General features: G+C 37.1%; 1 protein-coding gene across 2 annotated transcripts in view; it reads left to right on the forward strand.

The window, feature by feature from the left end:
* The window catches only part of srgap2 (SLIT-ROBO Rho GTPase activating protein 2), a 108133-nt gene that overhangs the window by 78108 nt on the left and 11719 nt on the right, over positions 1–18306 (forward strand). For both annotated transcript variants that reach the window (XM_002940508.5, XM_018091543.2), the window contains 10 exons: positions 270–371; positions 955–1152; positions 4589–4673; positions 7907–7934; positions 8124–8154; positions 10027–10087; positions 10172–10249; positions 13910–14044; positions 16304–16409; positions 17511–17732. In XM_002940508.5, coding sequence (XP_002940554.1) covers positions 270–371; positions 955–1152; positions 4589–4673; positions 7907–7934; positions 8124–8154; positions 10027–10087; positions 10172–10249; positions 13910–14044; positions 16304–16409; positions 17511–17732 — 1046 coding nt within the window. The remainder of the gene's footprint in view (positions 1–269; positions 372–954; positions 1153–4588; positions 4674–7906; positions 7935–8123; positions 8155–10026; positions 10088–10171; positions 10250–13909; positions 14045–16303; positions 16410–17510; positions 17733–18306) is intronic.

Consider the following 18306-nt stretch of genomic DNA (forward strand, 5'->3'; position numbering starts at 1 on the left):
AACCTGTGTGTCATGTTCAAGAAGGAAGCTTGCAAGCCCAGCAGGCAGGCTGTGCTGTTATGGTAAATAAAGAATGAAGTCGCCTCCTTGAGGGATAGTATAAATAAATGTCCACTGCAGCTTTAAAAAAAAAAAAAAAAAAAGATTAGAAAAACAAAATTGCTTTTTTTTTATTTTCTTATTCTTTCTGTAATGCTTTGAAAACTGTACTGAAGCAATTTTTTGGTTTACAATACTTGCACTTATTGTGTATGTGTTTATTTACCTAGGTCGCCCAGCTCTGTGCACAGCAGCCTTTGCAAGGGGAACTAGCACAAAGGTGTCAGCAGCTACAGTGTCGTTTGTCTACCCTTCAGATTGAAAATGAGGAGGTAGGTGATAAACTTTTAATCCCTATATGTAATAAAAGGCACTACGTTTGGCAAGTAGCAGTAACCCATACACCTGTTGTTGTGTAGCTGTGGGTTACTACACCTGGGTAAACTCAGTTTCTGTTATTACATAACCCCCTTAGGCTGATGCCTCACGGGACTGATTCTTGGCCTGTAGAAAAACACAGGCCAAGGATCAGCCCCTCTGCCGGCATCAGCCGTCTTCTTAGACTGCACCCAAAACCATTGCGTTGGCCTGGGTGCAGGCACACATGGCACATATCGGCTCTGAAATGCAGACTCTCTCATTTCTTCTCTGATATCCGCTGCGTGTGCCTGCACTTATTCTGACACAATGGTTCTGGATGCAGACAAAAAAGTAGACTGATGCCAGCGTGGGGGCTGATTCTCAAACTGCTTTTTTCTGCAGCCCCATGTGGCATCAAGAGATGGACCAGGAATATCCATATCAACTTCATTTTTTTTTTTATTTCTGTTTTTATCTCAGTTACAAGTTTACTGGGACTGATTGGTTAAGTTTGTGAACATTCTGCCTACTACCTTACAAACTGTCATTTCTCAGGTGAAAAAAACAATGGAGGCCACATTGCAGACCATCCAGGATATGGTAACTGTAGAAGACTTTGATGTCTCTGACTGCTTCCAGTATAGCAATTCCATGGAGTCTGTAAAGTCAACTGTGTCAGAGACTTATATGAGCAAACCAAGTATTGCCAAGCGTCGTGCCAATCAGCAAGAGACTGAGCAATTCTACTTCACGGTCAGGGGCAGTGCCAGCTACTTTTTATGCTAAATATGTTTCTTATTTTTATAATCATCCTTATGATTATCATCCTTTATTATCATCATAATATCACATAAAGGCAAAAAGGAGTATGCTTTAATGTTCTATAATGATTTTGTAATTTATAAAAATAAACCAATGTTATTAGGTGAAAACTGAGCCCCTCAAACTCCTGTTTATACTGCTGCAGTCTTAAGGTGGGCATATTGAGGAAAGATCTGTTCATTTGGGGAGGTCACCAAACGAGAGCCTCGATATGCCCACCTTGAGTTGGTGGATATTGTATTGATGCGATCGTTTGGCCAAATGATTGAATGAAGGCTGTTGTGTTCTGGTCTGCACTAATGGGCTAGGGTTGCCACCATTTCACTGTTTGTTGGCAGCTTTTATCAGCCTCAGTATGGCCACCTTAATTATTACAAATAGAAAACAAATTTCTCTGCAACCTTTTCCATAAATATTCCAATGAGATATATCAATGAAATGTGTTATGGGTATTTTATTTGAGAAATTTGTGGAGAATTTTCCTTTTTTCGCCATTTTGACAGAAATGCCCCATTTTCAATGAAAAATGGTGTCATATATTTAAGCATAGATATTGTATATCATCTGTCTTATAACTGATTTTCCCAACTGATTTGCTTGTATAATTATCACATGACTCATTAGAGGAAGGGGAAGTTTGTCAGTTATCAGTGTTTTTAGGCACAGTACATCATATTTATCAGTAAAACAAAGTGCTGGAAGCGCTACTGCAATATTTAACAACATACTGGACAACACTGTGAGTGTTGGCATTTTTCCTCACTAATTTCTGAGGTGTGAGTAACATCTGAGTGATAAGTGTTAGCAACAAAGCTCCAGTTCTAAAAATAGCAAGACTCACAAGCTGACAATGTAGTAATGCTCGGCACTTCCTATTAGAGTCACTATATAACAGCTACATGTGTTAATGGCTTGTCTTCTCTTTATGATGTCTTTTAAACAGAAACAGTTCCAAGGGTAAATCTACATGTAAATCTAAACAAATGATAGATTGAAATTTTATCTTGGTAATCCCATACCTCTATTTTTATAGGGCCAATGTATTTGGCAAAATATATCAGATACAATCAAGAGGGTACAAGAGTATCCAGATTATACAAGAAGGCCCTGCCCAACAGGGAAATGTACTGTTGTGCATACTGACCTTCAAGTTCACTGACAGGGTTCAGAAAAACACCATTCAATAGACTAAAAATTTTTTTTTTTGTCCTCCCCTTCCCCCCAATAAGCTGGAAGTTAGGGGGTGGGGTGGCGGTGCAAGCACCAGCAATTATTCTGTGTATTGTCCTCCTTAGTGTTTAAAACTATTTTTCAAAACTGGTTGTGCTTACTGGAAGATTAGCAAAATTTCGTCTGAGAGGGTTAAACCAATGAATAATTCAAGAGCTAGTTGCTTATAAAGGAACACTGTGACATGGAGATTAGAGCTAATATATGTTTGCTGGCAGAATGAAACTGAATTTGATGCATACTTATGTATCTTACTATTTTGGTGAACGGATAGAGCTGTCTGTGTCTGATTCAGTTTTAGCATCAGGATTATTTCAATATAATTGCTCGGTTACATTCATCTCAAATTTCCAGTTTAAAACCCACTGAAAATGTTTTGTGTTTATTGGACAATGCTAAGATTTACTTTTTATTTTATTAAGGGAAAATAAATGTTTGTGTGGCTTTCCCCATTAGGTTTAATGCTGTTTTTTCATGCACCTCAGCAATATAAGCTATAGAAGTATCCCCACCTTCTGCCTTGTGTTACTTGCTGCTCAGGTTTACTTGTAAAGAAAGAATGGTTCAATCTTACCCTCAAGTATCATTTATGAAACCGCTATACAAATAACCCCTTGAATACACAATATCATGGAAACCCTTAAAAGAAACGTCTAATTTTAAGGAAATATAATTTTTTTAAATATTTCATACAGGATTAGTGTGGCACAATATTTAGCACTGCTTCCTGGCATTGCTGGGGTCCTGTAGTTAAATCCAGCTAGGGCTGTGTTTCTTCGTAGATTTCTTGTGGGTACTCTGGCTTCTTCTTTTGCTCCAAAAATATACAGTCCCCTTAGTTTGTAAGCTCCACTTGGGCAGGGACTGATGTAAATGATGTAAAACCTCTGTAAAAGCATTGTGGCATGTGTTGGTGCTATATAAATAAATAGGATGCAACTGTAAATAAAAAATACACGCCTGTCATACAAAATGTAAAAGTGCAGCTAGTACCAGGAAAGATGCTGCAAGTTTTCATTGAGGGCATATTTATCAAAGGGCAAAAAGACCATTCTCCACAAAATACTCCCACATCCAATTAACTGGTATGACCTTTTTGAAAAAAATTGCATCTAGAATCATCTCCTTTGTCTTTTGTCTCCGCTTTGCATGCAAATATGGCTGCCAAAACTGCTTTAATCCAATCAGAATTCTACAAGAGGAGTTACATTTCACATACATATTCTGTATGTGCTGCACTGCAGAGCAGTAGCTTCATAGATGTTCATGTAATCAAAAGCATTTTCTCTTATCCCCAGTAAATGATTAATTTCTAGTTCATTAAATATTAATTTCATGTATTTTTTTTTATTATTTAATTATGATTGCAACAAATGTTCCTGTTTATTGCAATATGGGAGATTTGAATTAATGTTTGCCTTGCTTGATAATTTTTTCATATGTCATTCACATAAGTTGTGATATAACTACTGTTCTGTTTGTTGACTTCATTAAGATTTGCTAATAAATACATTTCCTGAGGGTGGACTTGGACTCCTACAATACATACATGACCCTTAGGATTTTGACCCACCATGACAGATGCTAGCACTGTTAGGCAGGCATTGCTGAGAAATACTTTCTTCTGCCTGACAGTATTAGCGTCTGCCCTAGGGAATTTGTTTGCAATATGGTTGAATATGAAGTGCAGCGGTAAAGAAATCTACTTTGACGTTTGCAATCAAATCAAAGCATGTTCCATAGCCCAACGTTTATTATAGTATTTGCAGGAAGGCAGATGAGGGGAAGGACAGGCTAAACATACCATTCGCCATAGTAGCACAGATGTATGAATGCAACCTTCCAGTCTCCCACATATCAACATTAAAAATGTCATTTTTGTGCAGAAATACGCAACACCATTTCTAATGTGTTTTTTCCGGACTGATCTATCCCCTCTTGGCCTTTAAATCAAGCATACAATTCCTCTGTTTCCTACTTAAATAGTATCTATTATTGAACAACCTCTATAACAGTAACAGAGTATTGAGATTTTGGCATTAACAAGTGCTTTCTAGGGCAAGTATAATAGAAAAGGGATTTGAATGAAGCTAATGGAATATTGTTTTTAAATGATTCTCATCTCATTTTCTTGCAGAAAATAAAAGAATTCCTAGAGGGCCGAAATCTGATTACAAAACTGAAAGCCAAGCATGACATGCTACAGAAAACCCTGGGAGAGTGTAAGTCTTCTCATGATGTTGACCAGATTTGCCTGATCAGCATCACTGAACAACTTTCATAATATCTAGGATGGACTGCAAATCCCCATTCTCATGTAGATAGAGAAGAGTTTAAATCCTTGACTAACTGACCAGTAGCCTTCTCTTTGACCTATTAAACACATAAAGTTTATCTAAGCAACTTTATTAGATTACTTGGGCCAAAGGAATAAGCAGTATGGTGCTATAAGTCTGCCAAACTAGTTTTACTAAATGAATTGAAGCTGTAATAGGCTGCTTAAGCTTTTAAGGCACGGCCTATTTGCTCAGGTGCCAAGTGTGAAAAAGGCCTTGTTTTCTGAAAGTAAATGTAGTTTAGTCAAATATTTTGCCCCCTTTTCTCCTGAGTGTTGTGGTCCACACCACTGCAAAGAATGTGCTAAAGCTGGGTTAGATTGTTCTGTTTTTTCATCCTTTATAAAAATTTATGCTACACGGATATAATGACTGGGAGACGCCCCATAATAGTCGTTGGTGTAGGCTGGAAGTAAAATTACCCTGCGGTGGTGGAAAACAATCATATAAGTAACATCAATTAATTCACTAACTTGTGCAACTATATTGGCCACTAAAGATTGTGGTAATATTTTGCTATATACAGCAGCACAGACACTTATAAGAGACATTGGTCTATATATAAATCTTGCTTGAATATATAAAGGGAATTAACTCTGCAAATTAAGAACTTTTCCCTCTCACCAACCCCCACCAGGATAATTGAAGTGGAACCTGCATAGAGAACACAATACCTCTCTCCTTAAGAGGAATATTCAATTTTAGTGATGTTTTTTTTCTCCTTTTTCTGTATATTTAAGGTTTTTGAAATAGGTTTTTTAAACAATCTAGTGCATTTATGGTTTTAAATGGATGTAACTATATGTGGTTGTGAATAAGGTAGGCTGGCCAGCCAAGTTTTTAATTTGATTTTAATGTGATGATATATCAATACCTTCTAAAGCAGTTGTATTTCTTCTTTAGTGAGTAGGGATCCTAAATATAATGTTATTCATGCTGTACCTTTCCCTTTGGGCAGAATAAAACCTCATGTATTTCTGTGCAATGCAATGTGTTCTGGTTATAAAAAATGGACATTTCACCTTTAAATTAACTTTTTCACGTAGACTGTGATATTCTGACATTTTGCAATTTATTATTTTTTTATGGTTCAGTATGGGAATTGACCTGGTTGCAAGGGTTCAATTTAACCAGGCAGTGATTGGAATGAGAGATAAAAATATGATTAGAAGAGTGCTTGAATATAAAAGTAATAAAATGAAACAATTATAATACGATTGTAGCAGCAGAGAGCAATAGTTTGTTTGGCTGCCAGGATAAGCAACCGCTATGTGAAAGGTGGAAATAGCCAGAAGAGAAATGCAAATAGTTTAAAAGCAATAAAAAACATAAAAACTGATTAGAAAGTTGCTCACTACAGGGCATTCTATAACATTCCAGAAGTTGACTTCTAAATTTGTAGGTATTTTTAGTGGGGTTATAAATATAAAGAAAATTTTAAGAAATATAATGCTCTGTGGCTAATAGTGAGACAGAAGGACTGATCCATATGCATCCAGAGAGTATTAGTACTAGTTTTAGAGTTCTTGAGCTGAGTTAATGAATTTTCTCATGAACAAGCTTTAGAAGGGAATTTGTTAACATTATTATAATTAATATGTATTTATAAAGTGCCAACATATTCCACAGCACTAGACAATAAATTGGTGTATATATTGAACATACAGATTTACATACAAAGAAACCAATAACCGATACCAGAGGTAAAGAGGACCCTGTCCAAAACAGCTTTAATCTGTTTGCTTTTCTCATAGGGTGTATTTTAAGGTTGGCATTGGATACTTCCCATTATTTGGGAAGTGTATAGCATTGATTACAAATGAAATTAGTTTGGGCAACACCTTCAGACAAAGCACATATTCTGAATTCTGAATGAATGATATCCATTCATTACAATGAGAAATGTTTTTACCAAAGCCTTCTGTTTTGGGATTAAGCCCACGCTGCTAAAGCATTCCCCTCTTACATTTGCAACAGCGGTCTTTTCCTTACAAGATTAAAGTTTATTGGAACACTGTTCTGCCATACAGAGGACCACTGTTCAGTTAAATTATTTTCCTTAGGCTTTTTTTTAACCTTTCCCTCATTGCTTCATCCCTCCATACCTTTTACCTTGTGCACACTGCTCTTAGCCTCTACTTATTCTGCCCTATAAATTCCTAGTTGGTTACTCTTCACAGATCCTGATTAAATCCAAATGGTCCTTAGACAGAGTAGGGATTTGTCTCCCCTCAGTTGCCAAGCAGCAGCCAAGATATTTATTGGCTGCAGTACAAGTTAGTAATGTGAGCATCTCTCTTTCTCAGTATAACAATAATTATGTTATGCCAAACTAATAATTGTTCATTTTACAGCATTGCCCCAGGCCAGTTGCACAGATTCACAAGACACAATTGCTCTGGCAGGTGATGATGCAGCTGTAAGCCAAGAATTTGTGCTACATAAGATAATCATATAATAATCGTGCAAATTATTAGTGCTACAGATAGGCACCCATGTCTGTCATAAAGTACCTCAAGCCTGTACTATCAGTACCACAGCTCACAAAGTGCCAGTGTGCCAAAACTGTATGTGCATAATGAGCATTTATTTTAAGTAGTGTGCCATATTCAGCATCACTTATTAGAGACAGAACTACACTGTGAAGCTGAAGGCATTTCTAATAATAGTGGAACTGGTAGTTATGTAGCAGCACTCCCTCAAAGCATGTGACCATATTACCTAGGAACTGCAAAAGCACCTTAACAGGCCCAAAGGTGCACCTAATGCCCTGCACAGTATGCATTCACTACAACCAGATTTAAATACTTTTCAGATGTAGATAAGAGACGGTTGCAAATTACAGGTGGGTGGGAAGTACAACCTTTAAATCTGAGATTTGGAAAGATAAATATGTACTATGGGTGCCCTTCTTGTGTAGGGACAGGAACCTAGTGTATAATGTGGCTCACGCACATTACATTGCTCTCCTGTTGCTCTTAAAACTCACTTCATCATTTGTGCTAGCTTAATACTATCATAATGATTCTTATGCATTAGATATTTCATATTTGGACAGTTATGTGTCTAAAAATACAAAACATCAGTATATGATATTAATTTGTTTTTTTCCTCTGTAGGTCAGCGCACAGACTGCTCTCTAGCCAGGTCAGTTGCAATCCTATATCCAGTTTTCATATGTTATGTTGAATAACATTATGGCATAAATGAAACTGATGTAGAAATCATTTTATGCATTCAAATATAATGACTAGTTTCTGAGCCTGCTTATGCTTTATTCTTTACTAGAAAAAGAACCTTTCTTCTAACTTTTTTTAAATTGCTTTTATGTTTCAGTGGTCGTAGAATGTCAACCCTCAGAAAACAGGTAAGTTTTTTTTGTTCCCAACATATCAAGTCATGTTAAAATCCATAGTTCTCTTACAGTTAATGCAATACCAATGTCTTGTTAAGTAACAGGCTTCGTTGTGACACTTGACATGACCCTGTGCATAATGGTAATTTTAATGGTAGGGGGTGCCTTTTTAATGGTTTGTACCCCTCCCAGTGTGTAAAGGTCACCCGACATGCTATAACCTTGAAGTTAGGCTAAGGTGGCCTGAAACAAACTAAAACATTCCATTGTATAGAGGAAAGAATTTACATGCATGCTTCCTGCAACACTAATTGGCTTATAAAACAAGATTATTGCAGGATAAGCCACACTTGCTTCCTTATATGCTGTTATGGGTCCAAAAGCACTTTCATCCATATATGCAACATGCCTGCAGATTTTTTTCAGTGTTGTATCTTATTAGTGCAAAATATGAAAGAATGAACTGTAGAAGTTTAGCTTCCCATTCTCTGTAAAATAGTCATTTTATTACTCAAAAGGAATTAACATGTTTCTTATTGATATTGCTCATTTAGTACTTTTCTTTATAAAAGTACATTTCTACAGGTCCTATAGATAAAAGAATTCACTTAAGTTACAGGGAAACACACAACTTTTTGTTTTACTGTTACAACATAAGAAACAACACATGCATACAACACATGCAACATAAGTAATAGTCCTTGTCCAGTTCAAAAAGCTTAAAACTGTGAAAATACTCCCTGTAAAAAAAAAATGTATGCATGGATTAATTCCAAGAATTAAGGGATGCAGGACAGTGCTCTTTTTATATACCCGTTTTTACAAAACACCTTTTGGAGTGTGGTCACCACAAACATACATATAGGTGCATATCTCTTTCATATTGGAAAATTGCCACAATAGTTTCGCAATTTGATAGCTGTGATATTAGCATTATACGTGTTATTTTACTACAAGTGAAAAGGCATATTCTGAATAAAATTGTTTCTGTTAGTTATCTGGAGTTCTGTTACTATGCCCTGACTTTCCCTCTATTCATTTAAAATACTCTTAACCTATGTCCTGGTTCATATCTAAAAAGCCACTGCTGTTAGGAGAATTGGCAATCACAGATCTTTCCATGGTTGCTTGTGACAGCGAAGGGGGAATTGCACTCTTCTTGATTACACACTAATATAGCAGAACACAGAAATAACAGACAAGCATGAATAACAATTATATTAACATGCAGAACTAAGTAAGTGGAACAGATGGATCGATAAATATGGATTTGCTTATTATATTTTCTTCTGCTCCTCACATATAGTTTATCTGTAGGGTTCTTGACAGTCATGCACTTGAAATGTGTATAATGTCGACAAGCATCCTTACACCACTTATCTCTGTACAGATACAGACTGGCAGGGTGATAACCTGCCTTCCTGCAATATCATATATGAAATATCATATTTCCTTATTATTGCCTTATTTTAACAGAGCACTCAAAAGTGTGTGCTATAACAGTTCTATGTATAATAATCTTGATTGGCTGCTCATTTATGAACACTGGGAAGGTTTGCAGTAATCCATTACAGCTGATCAGCAAAATGCTTTGAACAGTATGCTGTAAGTTAGATGTTGGTAGTAATGTTTCATTGATTGCTAAAGGTCAAGGCACTAGTTTAATATTGACCAGTACTTGTAAATGAGCTCCACTGTCGGTTCCAACCATATGTATGCTATAGGAAAATATGTGATTTAAGAGAGAACAAAAATGTTCATACACTACAACGTTTCAGTGCATTTTATTTTGTGATTTAGCCTTAAAATTATTGAGAGCACAGAAATCTGAAATGTATCCCCTACACCCAGCTGTATGTGTAAATAAGTTCTTCTGTTTTTCAGGATGTTAAGCAACCCATTCCGCTAGTAGTAGAAAGCTGCATTCGGTTCCTAAGTCGACATGGTATGTCTTGTTACCCTACTACCAATGCAAATCTAACTTGATTAAACTTCAGTATTTATTAACTAACCAATAACTTTTTTACAGGTCTCCGACATGTGGGAATATTTCGAGTGTCTGGTTCTCAGGTGGAGGTGAATGATATAAAGAATGCATTTGAGAGAGGTATGGGTTGCCCTCTGACATTTAGTTTGTTCCTTCAAAGTGGGCCAGCCTTTAGGTGGAGCTAGGTCAGCCAGCGCCTGACTGTGGCCATAGACTAAAACAACAATATCTCTGCAATATGGTTGTAACTTCCTTGTGCTGAGCAGTAATTAAGCCACTGATCAATGACTATAAGAAGAAGCTGTACAATTCACTTGCTCTTAAAGCTGTCCATTGTTTGAAGTTATAGGTGAATTTGCATAATGGGTGGGTTTTTCAGTAATGAAAACTCATTACTAGGCTTACTTCTATGCTCACTGGGGGTATACTCCTTGCGTGAACACTCTTCCTCATCTTCCTCTTTTTTTTTAAACCTTGTTCTAACAGTGGAACCCCAGCAAATCAATAAAGGGAGCCACGAGAGTAACAATAATAAATTCAGAATGGGCGTTGAATTTTGGTATTCTCATATTGGCCAGAACTAGTACATACTTTATACTAAATGAAGCATGCACACAGTGGAGACCATCTTTAATTTAAGCATAGAATAATGAGAGTGCACTCATAAAGGAAGTATGTACAACCTTAATTAGTGGTCTGAATCCTGTCCTGTGCATAGATACACAAAATATATACATGTAAATAACAAGTTGGATACATATACCTGTACACTTGGCCTTAAAGGAGAAGGAAAGGCTAAGTCACTTGGGGGTGCCAAAATGTTAGGCACCCCCAAGTGACTTAAATCGCTTACCTTGTACCCTGGGCTGATGCCCCTGTTAGGAGAAAACAGCACCAGCCCGGGGTAGATTGAGCGAGCACTTCCTCCTTCCTCTTTCTTCTGCTGGAGAAATCCCTGGGCCGGCGCATGCTCAGTAGAGTGAAAAGCCGACTTTCTTCTTAAAGTTCGGCTTTTCACTCTACTGCACATGTGCAAGCGCGTGAAACAGGAAGGAGGAAGCGCTCGCAGCTACCCCGGGCTGGTGCTGTTCTCTCCTAACAGGGGCATTAGCCCGGGGTACAAGGTAAGCGATTTAATTCACTTGGGGGTGCCTAACATTTTGGCACCCCCAAGTGACTTAGCCTGTCCTTCTCCTTTAAGATAGTGGGTAAATATTTTAAATAAATATATGTCTATACACATATTTAAACAATCTCGTTGGGCCTTTATGGTTAAATTATCTGTAAAACAGGCTCTGTTCCAGGGGATTACAAGTTTTAGCAACCAATGTTTTTCGGCTTATCTGTCGATTTGTGTCCATCATTGTACACTGCAATTTAATCAGTAAGAGTAAGTGTACAACTTGAAAAATCCTCACTTCATCTTAAACATCTAGCTCATCAGTCCTTTGTGTTAAAAGAAAAAGGCAGCAAAAAATATATTGTCAGTTCAATAGTTTATAAACATGTAAAATAGTTGCCTTCATTACTATTTATATTTGTTAGTGATTCACATCTTTGCAGTGGGATATTGTTGTAACCACCCTATTTCTTCTTATTAATTTAAGAAATTGCTAAGTCTTAAGGAGAGAAAGTTAGTTCAACAGGCCTAAGGAGAGAATTTCAGTGATAGAACCAGGGACTCATTATACTTAGACCAAAGAGGTCAGTTTTAAAGGACTGATATTTTTTTTGTTGCACAAGGTCAAAGGCACAATCATAACCAACATTTTTTTTACCAAATTATATTTATTTAAAATTCATATTATTAAACAATAGTTTGATTTCTCAGTCAGTACAGTCTATGCAGGTAACTATTCTTGTTAGGGTTAGAATGGCTAAAGGAAGTAAAGAACCCTTCTTAAATGCAAGACATTCACCAAGAGCCTTCAGAACCATACATTAAAGTCTTTAGCCTTTACTTAAGAAATTGTAGACAGAGACATGCAAATGACTCTTTAATATTAGTATCACAAAACACTTAATAGAACAGATACAGCCAAAAACTTTAGAGCCATCAATCCAAACTTGCAGTCTGTTTCAACCTTGTTATGTTTATTCAGTGCAAGATTTTGGAACATGGCTTCTGAGCAGGTAGGACTTGGATAGCAAGACATGCACCAAGAGTACAGTCTGTGTGTGGTAAGAGAGGTGAAAGAAAGTTGCCTCTGGTTTTATATAATTTTTACAGTATTATTTTATTATATTTAGACAAGTACAAAGTTAATTTTTTAATGGGTTAATGCTCCTTTAAGTTGTGTTTCATACTGGCAATACTTATGGTAGATACTAGCCTTTAGGTGGCATAATATTGACGGCTGTGTGGTCACATGCCTACATATATCTCCAAGGAGGTGTCTTGTCCTGTCCAGAAATTTGTTGCCACTATGCACGATCAGGAATATCTGCATACACTGTATAAATGCTGGTAAATGTAGCAGTGTCCCATTTAGGGACACAACTGCACCATTACAGGAAGGTTTGTTGTATTTTATGAGTACTTTACACTAAGTTTAAGTGCGTTTTCTAACTTGTGTCGAGGTACATGAGTGTTACTAGTAAAAATATTGAGCATACTCCCATTGTAGAGTGTAAAATCATGTATTGACCCCATTCATGGGTATTCACCCACATTTACAAGAATTTATTTTAGTAAACTGTACACTATTTATAAATTTGTTCGGAATATTATGTTTTCAATTTTCTTATCAGTACATTTACAGTGTTGACGCCAATAATGTTTCCACCATGTGGGATGAAAAAGTAGGCAGGTGGGGACAAAGATGTTTGTATGGCTGATCACTGTAGCTGTAAGCCAAAAGCTCACAACAAATCGGCACCTTTGTGGCGAGAAATGAGCAAAGTATCGAGTGAAAGTTGGAAACCAATGCATTTACTTTTAGTGACAAGGGACACAGCAGATAGGGGGCAGCCGAGCCAGGCAGCTTGCAAAAAATGCTGGGGGAACACCTGCTAATAAGCACCTGAGTGGACCATTAGTTTTAACTTTAGCTTTAACTTTTTGCCTGCTCCTTGGGGGTCATAGGCTATCACTGTTTAACGTGCAAATACTCAGTATCCTGTATGTACTGTATTTTTCCCACTATGAAGGTTGCCCTATTCCCTGTGCCTTGTTTACTTGCTCTCAGTGTGGAGGTTAAAGGTCTCTTTGCAGCTAATGGGACAGAGAAACATAGCCTACTAGCCTACTTTTGTGCACACATAAGGCTAATAAATGGTAATGCTGATAATGCCTTTCCCACAAAAATCAGGAGGACCAGGTTTGTATGTTAAGGGCAGAAAAAGGAGAGAGATTGCAGTCCAGACAAAAAAAATAAAAATCTAAAATACAAGTGTCACTTTGCTGAAACTTAAGTGGACCTCCCTGCTCAGTCCTGGTAAAAACAAAATAATGGGTCGCTAAATGATTATAGAATGTTGGAATTATAGAATGTTTGAATAGACTTGGGCATCTCCTATTCGAGAGAGGCATTTTATTAGTAAGTTAAATATATCCACAAAAGCACTGCGTATGCTACTCTGTCTTTCCATTAAATGATTGCCTTTGTGGTGCAAGAGATGAGTAAGAAAAGCATTACTTCTAAATATGGATTGCTATACCTATCTGTATAGATGTTTAAATGCTTCATGCTGTGGTTTTTCCTTTAAATGAATGCCTTGGACAGAAACATGCTGACTTTGAAATCTGACCTTTCCTGTGCGCTATTTTTATTTTGGCAGGGGAGGACCCCTTGGAAGAAGATCAGAATGACCATGATTTGGATTCAGTGGCTGGTGTCCTTAAACTACACTTTAGAGGGCTCACAACTCCTCTTTTTCCAAAGGAAATCTTCCATGACCTTCTGAGCTGTGTCTGTAAGAAAGTGTTTTTTTTTTTTGGTAGCAGTGCGATTAGAGCTGTTGTGTCAAACAATAGGCAATTTCATATAAACTGCATCTCACAGCATCCTCATTTAAGCCAGCCAATGCTGTAAGATAAGTCTCAAAACAACATAATGGAGAGAGCTTACCCATACTTAAATTATTTACATGTAATTCTTAGTTAATGTACTTGCTCTTATAAAAGGAGGTTACAGACTCTCTTTAAAAAACAATGTGATGTTTTTGGGGAAAGACTTTGTTGCATTATAGTCCATAAAGATCTGCCTTAAGGTGGCCAAACACAGACCTGCCAGGGACACTATCTAACCAATAGATATCTGTCTTAAAGGAACAGTAACACCAAAAAATGTATATATTTTAAAGAAATTAAACTATAATGTACTGCTGCCCTGCACTGGTAAAAGTTTTGTGTTTGCTTCCGAAACATTACTAGAGTTTATATAAACCCTGGTATGTAGCCATGGAGGCAGCCATTTAAAAGAAGAAAAGGCACAGGAGCTAACAGATAAACCCTGTAGAAAACAATTGCGTCTTATCTGTTATTTGCTTTGTAACCTGTGCCTTTTTTCCTTTTTTCCAGCTTCAATGGCTGCCCCCACGGCTACACAGCAGCTTATTTATTTACTGTAAACTATAGTAGTGTTCCTGAAGCAAACACCCCAGTTTTACCAGTGCAGGGCCACAGTACGTTATATTTCAATTACTTTAAAACACTTTAATTTTTTGGTGTTACTGTTCCTTTAAGGTGGCCATATACTGGCCATACAGGCATATCAGCCAGCATACATGTACTTATTGTGTAGATAACGAAAAAAGGTACAACAGTTTGGTACCATACATTGAGTGGATTTTGCCACAAAAATGCATATTTAGTGTTTCTGTGCTGAAATCCACTGGGAGCAGGGTCGGTTTTTTCCCCGCCTGCATTTATACACAGACAGAGGAACAGTCTTTTGTGGGATTAGCCTAATTAGAAACTTTCCGTAGGTATAACCTGCCTCCCACTTACATGGAACATCTGGTAGTGTTGTTCTGAGCACCAAGAAGCACAAGATAGAACAAACCCAAATGTCTTAGGGGCTGATTTACTTACCCACGAACGGGTCGAATGGAGTCCGATTGCGTTTTTTTCGTAATGATCGGTATTTTGCGATTTTTTCCGTATGTTTTGCGATTTTTTCGGATTCTTTACGAATTTTTCGTTACCAATACGATTTTTGCGTAAAAACGCGAGTTTTCCTATCCATTACGAAAGTTGCGTAAAAAGTTGCGCATTTTTCGTAGCGTTAAAACTTACGCGAAAAGTTGCGCATTTTTCGCGTAAGTTTTAACACTACGAAAAATGCGCAACTTTTTACGCAACTTTCGTAATGGATACGGAAAACTCGCGTTTTTACGCAAAAATCGTATTGGTAACGAAAAATTCATACAGAATCCGAAAAAATCGCAAAACATACGAAAAAATCGCAAAATGTTCGTTTTCAAGTCGGAACTTTTCCAATTCGGGTCGGATTCGTGGGTTAGTAAATCAGCCCCTTAGTGTTGGATGCCTAATGCTCTAAATAATTTCCCCCTTACTGATGGGCTCAGTGGGGTAGATGCCTGTCCCTGTCGATAAAATAAATGATGTGGTGGCTTACAGTTCCATCAGTGCTTTTTGTGCAGAAAGTGTTAAAATCTTGTTCTCTGGGGTAGTAGTGTTGGCAGGAAGTTATGCCAAATGATGACTGTATTATTCAGGAAGCCAGCAGGACTTCCAGTCCTACCCCCTATTCTTTGAAGTGGGTTTGCATCGTCACCATCTCCCCATTGGGATGAATGATCTGATAACTTGAGCGTTTAACCATTTTTTGCATGAAACACAATGAATTCATTATGATCAGGCAAATCTTTCCCACACACCAGATAATAAAAAGGGTAGAGTGATAGCACTTAAACTATCAGGCATGAAGTGAGGCTGCAAATCTGGAAACAGAAAGCTTTTTTCCCTTCTTATTTCCAAAAAAAATTTAAACAAATGTATTCAAATAACATTATATTATTTGATATGTTTTTACATGCAAGTAAGGGCCTGGTATGGTGGGAATAGGGTGCCAATTGGAAGTATTACAGCAGTTTTTGAACCCCCGGGGGTGGGTGCGCCTGCAATACAGAAACCTGTTATTTGCCACTATAAAGCAAAAACCATTAATTCTCCTGTCTGCACAATGTTGGTTACTTGTTGTTTTCTAGCAATGGACAACCTTCAAGAAAGAGCATCCCACATGCGCAGGGTATTACTTTGTCTCCCCTCTTCTACAATAGTTCTTATGAGATACCTCTTTTCCTTCCTCAATCAGTGAGTATTTAAAACAGCCAGCATGCAATTACCCACTAGCTTGTTTATACTGTTTGCTGTGTGCTCCACTATTTTAGTTTTTATTCTGTTCCATTGTTTTTACCAGTTTACACTAGAGTTACACTGAATCCATTATTTTTGAATCCAGCCAAATCCTCCATAAATGAATTAACTAGAACCTAGTTTGAATATCCAATTTTTAGATTTAAAAAAAATCTGTCATCTGAGAGCAACAGTTTGCCACATTTAGTTGTCCAGAGCCTTAAAGTCACATGTTCAGCCAAACTGAATGCAAGCAAATAAAATTCAGACAAATCCAGCTGGGATTTCCAAATCCTGAAATGATTATTGGATTTTGCACATGCCTGTTTTCCACATAAGATACACTCTGGTGTGTTTCACCCTTCTCTTTCTTTGGTTCATTGTTTGTATTTATATGCTGTTCTCATTAATATATTACATCTAGCTCTACTCAGCCTCCTCATCTCCCATTATCCTCCATCTCCTCTCCTATATTACCTCTATTTCTACCTGGCGCCTCATCATATTGCTTAGTTTTTGCATATTCTTTTGTGCCCCTAAATGCTATCCATATAGTCTCACAATTATACCCTCTCATCTCTCCAAGCTCATTATAATCACTTGCCAATCTGTCATATACAGGTATGGAACCGATTATCCAGAAAGCTCGGGACCTGGGGCTTTCCAGATAAGGGATCTTTTTCATAATTTGGATATCCATACTTGTGTCTACTAAAAAAAAATATTTTAATATTAACTAATTGTCTCCCATAAGGGTTTATTATATCTTAGTTTGGATCAAGTACAATATACTGTTTTATAATTACAAAGAAAAAGGAATTGGAATTGGAATTATTTGCTTATAGTGGAGTCTATGGGAGATGGCCTTCCTGTAATTTTTTCAGGAGTTTTTTCAGAGTTTTCTGAATAATCGGTTTGCGGATCTGTATTGTGTTTGCCCCTGCATGTTATGCACCCAGTCTCACAAAATTTTACTCCCAAACATGTGCCACAAGCTTGCAGACTCTTACTTTCAAAGTCAAACTCAAATATTATTTCATTGTGTTAATTTCCTTGCAGCCTGTCACAGTTTAGTGATGATAATATGATGGATCCCTACAATCTGGCTATCTGCTTTGGCCCAACTTTGATGTGTGTCCCTGACAATCATGACCAGGTGTCCTGCCAGTCACATGTCAATGAAATCATCAAAACCATCATCATTCAGCATGAAAGCATCTTTCCTGGTCCCCGCGAGCTGGAGGGACCAGTCTATATCCCAGGGAGCATGAGTGAAGACTGGTAAGGAATCCAGTAGTTCTGTATTCATTAAAGAGGCAGTTAACCTTGAAATTAACGTTGCCCAAGAATGCATATAAGTGCATTACGGTTAGTCTGTTTTTTTTTTTAATTCATTGCAGAGTTTAAAATATTCTTGTTTTGTAGCCCTAAGTGGGCTAAATGGCAAAAGGACGATGAAGAGGAAAGTGGTTACAGTCACTGACAATCATGAAGTAGGCAAAATAGAAAATCAAATGTTTCCAAAGCCATAAATAAAATTCTCCAAGTTTTACACTTTACACCATGCTAATATTAAATTGTAACGTTAACTGAACTTTCAAGAGTCTCTCAGATTTTTCTTCTTACACAATACACTGCTAAAAGTAATATCATGGGTCACATCGATTTTTTTTTTTTCATTTGTATTTAATACATCCAGAAGTGACTGTTACAGATAAAAGGATTATGCCGTTCTCCCTAGGGCTAGTTTCAAGTAGCTTGTAGCTGTAATTTTTGTACAGGCAGTATCAGTGCTTTTATAGATCTGTTCTCGTTCATGGCACAATAATATGCCTTCTTATTGATTTATTTATTG

Source organism: Xenopus tropicalis, chromosome 2 (genome assembly GCF_000004195.4).
Source record: "Xenopus tropicalis strain Nigerian chromosome 2, UCB_Xtro_10.0, whole genome shotgun sequence".
Taxonomy (NCBI): Eukaryota; Metazoa; Chordata; class Amphibia; order Anura; family Pipidae; genus Xenopus; species Xenopus tropicalis.